This window comes from Neodiprion virginianus, chromosome 7 (genome assembly GCF_021901495.1).
Source record: "Neodiprion virginianus isolate iyNeoVirg1 chromosome 7, iyNeoVirg1.1, whole genome shotgun sequence".
Classification (NCBI taxonomy): Eukaryota; Metazoa; Arthropoda; class Insecta; order Hymenoptera; family Diprionidae; genus Neodiprion; species Neodiprion virginianus.
Genome location: NC_060883.1, coordinates 15,018,776 through 15,031,749, shown reverse-complemented (window position 1 = coordinate 15,031,749; position 12,974 = coordinate 15,018,776). Strand labels below are relative to the sequence as shown.

The window sequence follows — 12,974 nt, the reverse complement described above, 5'->3', positions numbered from 1 at the left end:
TTTTAAGTTTTAGATTGTATATATATATGATGATGAAGAGGATGAGGATATGGATGAGGGGAATTTCATGGATGCAAATGATAAAACACTGAAGTTTGGTGAAATTTCTGCTACAAGTACGCCAGTGAAGAAAACAACGGATTCCACGGCGCAATATTTGAAAATGTTCAGCACAAACAAAAAGAGGGATTTGGATACCACATACGGTGTTCGAAAGTTGACAAACGGTATGATGATTGGTGATACGCTGATCAATTTCACTGATAATCTGGTCAATGTGGGGGATAAAAGTTATGAGAGAACACCTGGATTACTCGAATTACCGTTTCAAAAATCACCTGATGCATCGATTATGAATGATGCGGATAAGAATAATTATATAAAAATTGTAACGATGACAAATGCGCATCGAAAACGTTATCAGGCCGATGGAAGCATTCGAGATAATTTAAATAGCGCAAAGTATAGAAATTTCATTGCACAACACGTCGGCTCGCCGAAAAAATCAGGTAAAGGCTTACCCGACTATAAGATTGCGCGAAAGGAGGGGCAAGTTTATGACTCGTTAATCAGTGTGGGGCATGTGATAGGAAAAGTCGGTCAACTAAAAGCACGTAGCGAGCAGTGTTTGGCGCGAGAATGTGCACATACAGTTTTTTCTGCTACAAGTTGGTAGTATATCTCGTTTCCGTTTCTGAGGCTGGTGCGAACAGATTCAGTCTATCAAGGGATGTATACGTAATCATTGTAACAGAAGAAAGTTCATGAGAAGAGTTGTGGGTGTATACAGCATGGACCCATGTTATACTCGTGATGTTTGGGCCTTGCGTCGGACAGTAGGCTGGTCCCCGCTTTTCCGACGTACAGCCTTAGGGGTATGTTGTTTGTTATGCCTTAGTGGCCGTTGAAGGAATACGAAGGGAGGGCATCACCGGGTGTACCATTTCAATGTCGCAAGATGAGTCTACAATCTCCATAGGTCCAGTATGCATTAGGTTTATAACTCGTTTCCTATTCTGAGGGTGGTACAAACAGTTGCAGTTTATCAATGGCGGCATACATAGACGTCGCATGAGAAGAATATTAACATTATTCTCAAGTACACTTGTTTCTAACCGTCACCAACCGCCGAATCAGCTCCACGATTTGTGCTGAGAATTGCGAGTGAATCCATCGGATAGTTTTCTATTTTATCTCTAAATTTCATATGTCTCGACGAATACCCGTTCGCCCGATAATCGAAGTAGGCTTTAGGGTATGCAAGTTTTTCAACAGGATAAATGACGTCAGCTGTACAACTTTGTTTAATTATGAGAAAACCATGATTATCGCTGTCAATAGATTTGTTTTACCAGACGTAGCAGGCAGCCTCCGCGTTGGGTCCGGGTGGCTTTGGTTTATCTTTCAGCCCGGCTGCGGGTGTCTCGCCGCGAACTGCCGCGGAAGGTCAACGCGAATCTTGTGCGTGTGTGCCCTGTTTTCCGTCGGGAGTTTTTGTTCCGCATATCACATGCGGGATTGCTTCGGCATTTGCGACAGCTTCTGGCGGTCTGCGGGGCACGGGCTAACCTGACATAGACATGGCGCACCTCCACAGCATCGGTGCGTTGCGGGGTTACAAGTGCCTTAGTGCAGCCGCGAGTGTGATTCGCCAGCGGGGTGACACCCGCTTCGCCGTTGTTCGGACGCTGATGGCTGAGTACAACGAGAGAACCGGTAAGTTGTTATTTGTGTTGTGCGCAGTGTACGTTTGTGTGGAGTTTGAATTACCGGATCTTCAGAGTCGGGTAAAAAGATAAAAGAAAATATGTAATATGGAAAAATTTAGATCAAGTTTTCCGACCGTTAGAATTCCGCGCGATGCTGGGGGCTCCGCGGAGAATGAGGCGGCTCTTTGCGATGTCGTCGTCGACGTCGCCGATGAGACGATTGCTTCGCAAGGAGTAGCGCTGGGAAGGCCCGCCGAGGAGCCGGTTTCTACCGCTCGTGACGGTAAGTCCAGATGATTGTCCGTACGCTGTGCCATAGCAGGGAGTTGTCGCGTATAAATACGTTGTGCGCGAGTGGTATATCAAAATTTCCTTCTGTTAGAATTCATGATGGTCGATACCAGCGAGATCGAGGCAGCTCTTCTTGAGGGCTGTGTTGCTTGCGAGGAGTTGGCGCTTACGGAACAGACAGGGGTGGTTGAAGCGATGGTGGACGATAGGACCGCCGAGGAGCCGATTTCTGTCGGAGCTCGTGACGGTAAGTCCAAATGATTTGTCGGTTCGATATGCCGTATACCATGGAGTACCCGTGCGTGAATACGTTGTGCGTGAGCGGTGTTCCAAGAGTTCTAGAAATCTTCTTCCACGCGTGTACTGAAGGTTATTGTGTCCGTTGCAGAAATCGATTCATCACAGGCGTCAACCTTAGTGTTGTCACGTCCAGGTTCGTCAGGAGTGTTGGACATTCAAGGTATTTACGAAAAGTTTGAAAACAAAAATGCAGACCGGGTATTCTGATATGAACTCACGAGCAATTTCTTCTCTGGTGGGGCGGGTAATTAGATCTGGTCGTTGCTCATGAGCCGGCGGTAGCAAAAGAAAAAGAAGAAGGTGACAATTATTCTATATCCCCAATGGATGAGGCGATAATATTCTGGTGGCCGCAGACGCCCGAGAGTGGAATATTCACTCAGATGAGTTATACACGGCCGGCGATGGACGAGGATATTTTTTAGGGGAACTAATCACGCGGGCGCTCTAGGGTGTGCGTTTGTAGTAAAACCGCGAAATTCAACTATACTTGCGGATTGACGACGCTTTACCATGGAGTTTAGTCTTATTTTTGTTTTATATCTACAACCGGGGGCCTTATGCAAACTGTTGGACCGTTTCGCGTGAACGAGGGCGCCAGTACCTAGGGCATACAGATCGGCGGGGGTAGGGCCCGGAAGGCTCCGAGTTACGATTCTGACGTGACATTAGAGTCAGGGGATGACAATGGCGATGCCGATGACGATGACGAGACACAGACAGCTTCCGACGTGACGTTTGAATTCGACGACGATGCCGACGACGACGAGACAGAGGGTGCATACTCTGGAAACATGGGCAGAGAATCGGAGCTGGAGAGTGAAGCTGCGAGCGAGATGGAGTCAAGTCAGGCATCCGATGACGGGGCTGATTCACTGGGTAACCGTTTCACGGTTATCGGTGAATCAACGAAATTCATTCGTAAATTCGCGGTCACAGAGCGTGAGTTGCGAATGAAGATCGCGGCCCCTGAATCGGGTGGTAATCTAGTGGAGTAGCTGGAGGACGCGTTCAGAGATCTGCATGCGTATGCCGTAGCAACGTGTCGGAGTAGCGCCTACATAGATTTCACGTTTAGCGCGGAGAGTTTTAATCATGGTCCTGCGTGGTTATCGTTCCGGCCGGTGAGGGACTCGCGGTACAGTGACCTCTGGAAGTTAGTTTTCAGCGTAGCCCAGAGCGCATCAGAGTTTGGCGTCGACAGCGTCTTCACCGTGACGGTACACAGTGTTGGAGTACCGGAGGGTCGTGGAAAGCCGAAGCCGATCACGCACGCGGGGGTACTTAAAAAATCCGTCGTGCAGATTGTCAACAGTGACGGGTTGTGTTTACCTCGTGCCCTCGTTGTAGCCAAGGCTCACGCCGAGAGAGGCTCGAACCGCAGTGGCGCTCTGTACGAGCATTACGAGATGGTGAGATTCGCTAGGTCCAGTTTCCAGCGTGCAGAAGCGCGTAATCTTGTTGCGAACGCCGGTGTCGAGATTCCGCCAACGGGGTGCACAGTGCATGAAATCGCACAGTTCCAGAACTATCTGGCACGCGAGGGATTGCTCATCACAGTGTACGAGTTGGGGAGGCTAGGTACCGGCGAAGCGGCATTTTACGACGGTACTGCCGTGGTGAGAGCAAACGGAACAGGCGATGTCAGGCACCGATTGAATCTGCTGTATTATCCCGAAGAACAGCATTATTGCCCAATTGTAAATTTAAGCGCAGCGGCAGCAGGGGCCTTTTTCTGTCAACCCTGCAATAGGAAATTTAACAACGGGTACGAACACCGATGTTCCGTAAAGTGCCCACAGTACCTCGCATCACCACCGTGCAACAGCGAGTCTCGCGAAATCGAGTGTCCCGATTGCAGACGCGTGTTCCGCGGTAACGGTTGTCTGGAGTACCACCGCAGGATCGGCTCCTTCAGTCCGCGTCGCTCCGTTTGTGCAACGCTGCGTATATGCCGGAATTGCGAGCGATTCGTAAATCTTTGGCGGAGGGCACACATTTGTGAAACTCGTTTTTGCGTCACCGATGAGGAGGAGGATGATGATGAAATGATCGATAGTGATGCCGATACGTTCATTATTGACACCAAGCCATGTATTGACAACAGTGCTGGTGATGATGATCGCGAGTTTGAGCGAAATTTGGCTGGCGAGCATCATCATTTAGAATCATCACCATCACCGACTGATGTTGAGGATGAGGAGGGGGAGGATGAGGAGGATGAGGATGAGGAGGAGGATGAGGGGGAGGCGGACGTGGAGGGTGTATGGAATGACGACGATATTGATGAGGGGCGGGTGGAGTTTGCTAATGATTTTGAAAATAGCATCTCATTTCCATCACGAGTATGATTCAAGTGATGATGATGATGGTGACGAATGGGCAATCGTTGATTGGGGTGAGGATGAAGAGGCTGAGGAAGAGATAATTATAGGCTTTTCCGAAGCAACACGCTAGTTCTCGTTGGAGGAGCTTCGGGAACTCGTTGAAGACGCGCGAGCTGCTCGAGTGAGGCCAAACAGCTAACATTATATGTATAAATTACGGGGATATATGTATAGAAATAATTATAGAAAAATGGGCGAATGAAACTATTGTAATAATTATTTTATGAGATCGGATGTTTTTGTAATCTGAGGTTGTTCGTTTCTATAAGATTGATTGATTTATTTTGTATATAAGTAAATTTTCTGAAGATTTGTATATTCCCGATTGTAGTATAAATTTCTGTGTTTTCGGTTTTGTCGTGGGTGGAGTCACTGTTTGAGGTGTAGGAAAAGGTTAATCTTTTGTTATTGGTCAGTTTCCGTCTGGGGGGTTGGTCGGATCTAGTCTATGAGCTTATATAAGGGTCGGTCTTGAGGAGTTTATCGTAGTTTTGCATTTGAGTTTCGTCGAGAGAAATTTGCTTATTCAAAAAAAAAAATTGAAACGTCGCAGGTGTTGATCGCGGTGGATGATCTGAAGGCGAGTTTTGGGTGTTTTAGTTTTTTGTTATTGTCGAGTTTTTCGATCTTGATTATTTGCTTGTTTTAGATCAATCTTAGATTTCGTGATTTGAACATGAATTTGTGTTTGTGTTGTAGGTATAGTCTACGAATAATGTTTTGATGTACTGTGTGGTTTTAAGTTCGGTTTACCTTGACTGTTTCAGCTCAAGGTTTCTGGATTCATTGAAATTGAGGAGATGAAGAGGCGCCGGCTGCGGAGGGCCGCGTTGCGGGTCGAGTTGGCGTATATAGAGAGATTGGCGGAATCGTCGTGGGAGGGCGACGGTTTTATAGACCACTTTGGGATTAGGTGGATGACGGAGGGCCGGTGGGGCCAAGATAGTCCCCACAACGATTGGTTCCACCCGGCGTGGCGTTGACCCAGGGGGCTGTGGTCCGTCTATACCCAAGATTAAAAAAAAATAAAAAAAATAAAATCTCCAAAAAAAAAACAAACAAATTTTCAAAAATAAAGAGTCTTCTAACTTTATCATACCTGATTCGTGTTTTGTGTTGGAACTTATTTTCCTTCCTGATAGTCTATAAGTTAGTTCGTTGGTTATTTTTAGGTCTTAGTTTTAAGAGAAAACGAATCTTTTGTAATTTTGAAAATCCTTCGTGTGAAAACAAGCGTTTTTGATAAAGTGAGTTGTGAGAAAGAAAGAAAAAAAAACACGGTGCTCATTTGAAAAACCTGAAGACTTCAACGAGTTTATATTTTGTGAGTACTTTATAGAATACACATATACATATATGTATACATATATGTATATATATACTGATTAATTCCGGGACCGTTTCGGTACCCCATTGATAACTTCCGAGACATTTGTATACTTCCGGGACGCTTCCGGAACTTTTATACATCAAATGATTAGTTCCGGGACGGTCCCGGAATTTATGATCGATATTGTACACAATTTCTCATTCATCAAATAAGCAGTGAAATGAATTATTCCAGAACGGTCCCGAAAGTGATGATTCAAATTGTGAATGAATTTACACATCTACCACCGATGTATGGTTTTATTTTGAATAAACGACTCAAATTGCGATATTTCGAATCAACATATGTGACTAATGTTAGATAGTACAAGTTGAGAGAAGCTTGTGAAACAAATTAAAGTTCTCGGAGAGATAAAAAAATTCAGTTGAAGTGGCAGGTACCAAATGCAAAATTGATGCGTATGACTTCAGTATTTTGCACAGACTATGTTTCACAAACATACTTCGTTGACTTGAGGCAACAATGTCGAGCTGATAATCACTGCCTTAATCCGAGTCAATCCGAGTCATCTCATGACATATCAATAAGACGTGACATATTGGATAACTACTACTACTACTTGGTGATTGTCCCGGAAGCTTGCAGTAAATTTGTATGCGATTGTCCTGGTAAATGACGATGCATGGCCGTAATGTCCTGGGAATATTCAGTACATCTTCGACAAGTCCCGGAAACAAACAATACGTAATGAGAATGTCTCGGAAATTCGTAATAAGCGTTAGAAAAAATGTCACTTCAGTTTACACTTGCATAAAAGTTGAATCGTACGATACATGTCAGAGTTATAATGATTGAAGGATTATTAAAGTTCAAGTTCGTATCATATTCGCCTTGAACAGGAAATGTATAGGATAAATTATGCTTCCTACGTCGAAATCCATTACTCAGGCGCACCATCAAGTATTCTCAACATTCCACGATAAGTATTATTATTTTTTATTCTCACGTTCACGATTTGTCACATTTATTTCACATGCGTAATTTTGATATATCGTTAATGGTTATCAAATACTGTTACTCATTATTATTTTTCATCACAGGTTTTTTTTCGGATGACTGTTTACAAAGTTCAACCTCTCCAGAACAAGTTTGATGCAAACAATGGGTTGGGATGTTATGATAGCCTTGCTAATTTATTGCACTCCAGAACCTGGAATTGCGGTATTTTCTATTTGGTCTCCTTGAAACAATCAATTCTTCGTCGTTGTATTGAGTTTGCGTATTAAATAAAAAATTGCCTCTCTTACGAATAACTGCTATTATTTTTCTTCTTTCAGTACTGTTCTTTGGAAGGTCAACAAATTTCTTGACGTCTGGTTCATCGCGATGTTTGTTTTCCAAATGACGGGCAATCTTGAGATGCTTCGTATGACAGTAGAAACAGAAATTCTGTTTCATGTCCCCGTTACGACCCCGAGATCTATCAACGTATAATTCATCATCGTCGCATCTGTTTGACCCCGGAAGTGTCTTTGCAGTGGATACATCTAATGCATTTGTAACATCACGACAGCTATACGGTAAATTTTCATTTTGGCTTTGGTTTTCAGTTTCATCTGTGCCACTTTCTATATCTGATTCGGTGTCAGATATATTTGCGTCTTATGGCAAGTATTCGGGATCGTTACAATCGACATCACTTCAATCGGGTCTATCTGAAACTGAAGTACGACAAACAATTTGAGAATGATAACGATAGAGTAGTGATTAAGAAAATTTGTTGCGTGATAAAGATTATTCGTTACAGGATTGCACTGGTCCTTTGAATAGCATTCACATGATAATTTAACAATTGTGAGCTATCTGCCCAGAAATGGATACCCTAAAATTAGAAACTCTCATTTTAAGTGATGTCGATTGTAACGATCCCGAATACTTGCCACAAGACGCAAATATATCTGATACCGAATCAGATATAGAAAGTGGCACAGATGAAACTGAAAACCAAAGCCAAAATGAAAATTTACCGTATAGCTGTCGTGATGTTACAAATGCATTAGATGTATCCACTGCAAAGACACTTCCGGGGTCAAACAGATGCGACGATGATGAATTATACGTTGATAGATCTCGGGGTCGTAACGGGGACATGAAACAGAATTTCTGTTTCTACTGTCATACGAAGCATCTCAAGATTGCCCGTCATTTGGAAAACAAACATCGCGATGAACCAGACGTCAAGAAATTTGTTGACCTTCCAAAGAACAGTACTGAAAGAAGAAAAATAATAGCAGTTATTCGTAAGAGAGGCAATTTTTTATTTAATACGCAAACTCAATACAACGACGGAGAATTGATTGTTTCAAGGAGACCAAATACAAAATTTGTTAGGTCTGCTCGTGACTTCCAAGCGTGTGCAAATTGTAAGGCTTTCTTCTCCAGAAATGCTCTCAGAATACATTTTGCAAAATGCACTGGACGAAGTAGTAAGAAAAACAGAGTTGTTACGGTGATGAGTAAAAAAGTGATGGCTCGGGTACACCATCGAGCCACAGATACTGTGAAAAATCTAATATTTCCTGCGCTCAGAGAAGATGACGTGGTACGAGCTATTCGCTACGACGAGTTAGTAATAGTCCACGCTAACAAAATGGGTGAAAAATATCAAGAGGCGAGGGACTATGAAACGGTTCGACAGCGTATGAGACTTCTAGGTCGTTTTTTAATAACAATAAGAAAATTGAATAAAGATGTCACAGATATTACCTCCGTCTTTGACCCAAAATTCTGTGACGATGCTGTAGCAGCCATCATCATAGAAGCTAAGCTTCACCCATCTTCACAAGGATCTGCAACACCGGCTGTTGCTTCTGCTTTGGGTACACTGCTCAAACTGCTAGGTTCAATTCTGATAAATGAATGCATCAAGAAGCACGATCATGACAAGAAGAAGCATGCAAAAGACTTCGTAAAATTACTCACACAGGAACTAGCACTTAGTGTTAATCGAAGAGTTACAGAATCTCAGACGCTGCAAATAAGGAGAACAAAAGTTGAGTTACCGTCGATGGCAGATGTAAAGAAATTATGTATGTACCTCGATCAGCAAAGGAACGCAGCATTTCAAGAACTGAGAAATAATTTTTCTGAGGAAGCTTGGATAAAATTAGCTGAAACAACGTTGACATCAGTACAGATCTTCAATCGCCGACGAGCTGGTGAAATCGAGAGAGCTACTATCGAAGATTTTAGGAATCATCAAAGCCTTGATGTGAACACGGACAAAGACATATTCAATTCATTATCGAAAGGAAGCCAAGTACTGGCTCAAAAGTATGTCCGTTTTGCTATTAGGGGCAAACTAAATAGAACAGTTCCAGTCCTCCTCAGTACCCAACTATTGTTACGTGCCAGCCGGTATCCACGGCGGCGCCCTCCCTGCGCCCTACCTGACCAGCGTGCAGTTATCATAAGAGAGCCTCACGTGCTCTTACCGATAGTCGTAGATTAATACTAACACACATAGCTACCATCATAACGTCCAAATCCTTATATCGATAGTTCTCACACGCTAGATTAACCGTTATTTTATCAGTCATATTCATAACATACATGGTATGCACATTTTTTCCCATTTAACCGTTATACCTTTCAACATTAGCTTTCACATAAAACCTTTGATTTACGATCTCAACCGTAATAACTCAAAGTAATAAACACCTGCAGTAATTAAGATAATCAAGTAGACTAAACACCGGAAACATGGGAAGAGAAATCACGGATAGTTCACGGACAAAGAAACCCTTATTCTCAGAATTCAGGATAGCGCCTTCATTTTAATAACGATAAGACCAATTAACGCTCCGCCGCTTGCTTCTCTAAACCAATTACCTCGCACTAATCCACCACCGAGATCTCATGCACGAATCAGAAATCCTACCCTCAATTATTTCATCATCTTTGACCAATCATCCGAGACCCGCGAGAAATCGCGACTCCTTTTGAACTCCTCCTACTTTTCCTCTAATCCAACCTCTCCAGAAAATAGAATAGATCAGAAGAACTTCAGACATCATAGAGAACAGATCAGATCTCTACCTAAATCCTAGAATAAAATCAATATAAGTCATTCAGAACCTTCGAGACTTGTAACAGTTAATCACTGTGATAGTGATTAACACCAATCTGTACCACGATTGTAAATCTACCATCGAGAACTAGAAGGAGACCGTTAATAAATGTGTAATTAACCCAAGTGTTGTCATAAATAATTATTTCAATCACGCATAGTGATGGTTGGCACGAGCCCTACCTAACAAACTCTCAGAATTGTAGGTGAGTTGAACGAGAAGATCTGAGGAGCTGATCAGCGGATTCCCGAGATTTACATACACCAACTACGTAAGTCAGGAGAACAATTTAAATCACGCGGCGAATCAGAGTCGACTCGAAACGTTCCTCTCGGAACGTAACACTATTACAATGCATCGAACTACTTCTCAGTTATCGTAAACATATGAAAATTGGTAATCACAATCCTTACATTTTTGGCTTACTAGGGCAAGTAAAATCCAAGTATAAATACCTTAGAGCTTGTGCCCTGTTACGAAGATTTTCAATGGAATCTGGCGCTACGCACCCCGAGAGACTCCGTGGTACAAAACTGCGTAAACACATTGCAACTGTATGTGTTTCTTTAAACCTCTCTGAACATTAGGTCACGGACCTGGCAAATTACATGGGACATGCTGAAAAAATTCATAAGGACATTTATCGTCAACCACTGGTGAATCGTGAAATATTAGGAATGTCTAGACTCCTAGAAGTAGCGCAAGGTGCAAATGATGATATGGATGATGAGGATGACGATAATACCGACGAAGAAGATGAACAGTTTGACAATCCTGGAAGTTTTCGAAGAAATATTACTGCGTCAGAGACTCCAAAAATACCAATTGGTAAAAAACTTGGGGGTTCTACAAGAAGAATACGATTCAGTAAGTTGTTTATAACGGATAATATTAAAGCTTTAATAGTAGATAAATTGAATCTGTTAATTGGTCCTAGAGCGGTTTTTATGTTTACTTCATTGTATAAACCAGCCAGAACTTTGCTAAATATTGATTCAGCAGAACACTCGTTCAGAACATTCTTGAGTTTAATGGAAAAAGATTTGACTCCCGATCCACCAACAACCTTTGAGTCAATCAAACAAACAAGTATTGAAATCTTTTTGGGTCCCACATATGTGAAGTTGGTGTGTGAAGTTTGGATTTCTGAGCGTCAAATTAACTTTTTTGCACACAGTGTGTGAAGTGAAAAGCCATCATTTTAAACACGTGCTCTCAAAATTTCACTTTCACTCAGAAACTGGTAATATACACACAAACCTTACTCACAGGAGTTAAATAATCTGATATTTAATTCAGACGTGAAGTTTACGCATTTATTGCACAAACTAATATTACTGGTTTCCTGTAACATGACCGCTTATTTTTATTTAAACCATCTAAACGCATTTCTTGCAGGCTCTCCGTGTCATACGGTAACACGCACTCCGTGGAATAACACCGAAAGAGAAAAAGTGCTCGAATTATTCGGTCAATATTTAAAAAACAAGACGTTACCTTCATTAAAAGTAATTCACTCGGCGATTATGGAGAATCCATGTCTACAAAATAGAACTTCACCGCAAATCAAAAGCTGGCTCCATAATCAAGCTAGACAGAAAACGAATACAAGGAAACGTTCTGAAGAAGAACTGTGATATGTAAAATGTAATTATAATTATAGATGAAACGGGATTATCTTTATACTTTGAATGGTGCACGTTGCATATGAGAGTGCATTATTTTGCAGTACCTTTGGTCAAACTTTTTTATTATTGTTTATGATGCTTCATAATTTTCTATGAAAAAGAATTAACTTCTTACTTTGAACGGTGCACATTGCAAATGAAAGTGCAGTATTTTTTGTACCTTTAGTCATACTCACCTATTTTTATACATGTAATATCGAAAAAATAGAAACATGCGAGTATGCACAGGCCATCAGGTAGTTTTAGGTATAGTAATAAGGTATTTTGTACAGAGTGTAGGAGTAAGTATGACGTTGAGGGATGCAAGAGTGGAGTGGGAGGTGAACGGGGACAGAGGGTCAATTGACCTAAGAAGGGAGTTCAGTTCTTACTGCGTTACCGACAAAGACGTGTCACTCTTATGTACAACACTATAATGAACACTTAAACTACAGCCTGAACCTATTCACTGCTAGAGTTAAGAACCTGTATCCCATCCACATCCCAGGGATAAGTATATTACATACATGATGCTGGATAATTTTATGTGAAAGAAGGTTACCCGTGTACTTTGAACGGCGCACGTTGCAAATGAAAATGTAGTATTTTTAGTAACTTCAGTCATACTTAATTTAAAATTCAGTATTTGTTGTACTTTTTAGTCATACTTACCCATTCTGGTTTACGATTCTTCATGATTCTGTATAGTACAAGATTGTTCTTGTTCTTACTGTTCTGTGTTTTAATGACAAATCCAGTAAGGAGATGAGAAAACACAATGAGCATCAAGGCATTGTATAAATAGGGACCCTAATTGAATTATACAATTTGTCTACACAATGCCTGCCCGCTCGCTGTATTTTCTCTCTATGTTACATACGTCAATATTATAACATATGTATTAAAGTAATATATGTAAAAAAGTTGTGAAATAAATAATCGTGTGATATTGAATGCTTTTAATTTAAAAGAAAGAAAACTGAATTCCATTTCCACGTAACTTTAAAAACTGCCATGGGATCTCCGGTAGACAGGTATAGAGTAAAGAATCATCGATGGTCATCACTTCCGTTTTTTGGTAAATTCATACAACTTTTGGAACTGGTCTTCTGATAATAAGATTAGTTTCCGTAACTCATGTTTCAAAGATAAGGAATTTG

The 12,974-nt window shown here is 41.7% G+C and overlaps 1 protein-coding gene across 1 annotated transcript; it reads left to right on the top strand.

The window, feature by feature from the left end:
• The first annotated feature begins 7,890 nt into the window (after positions 1–7,890).
• On the top strand, positions 7,891–9,528 carry LOC124309456 (uncharacterized). Its single transcript, XM_046773120.1, has one exon. The coding sequence runs from the start codon at positions 7,891–7,893 to the stop codon at positions 9,526–9,528; it is 1,638 nt and encodes a 545-aa protein (XP_046629076.1).
• Positions 9,529–12,974: the final 3,446 nt, after the last annotated feature.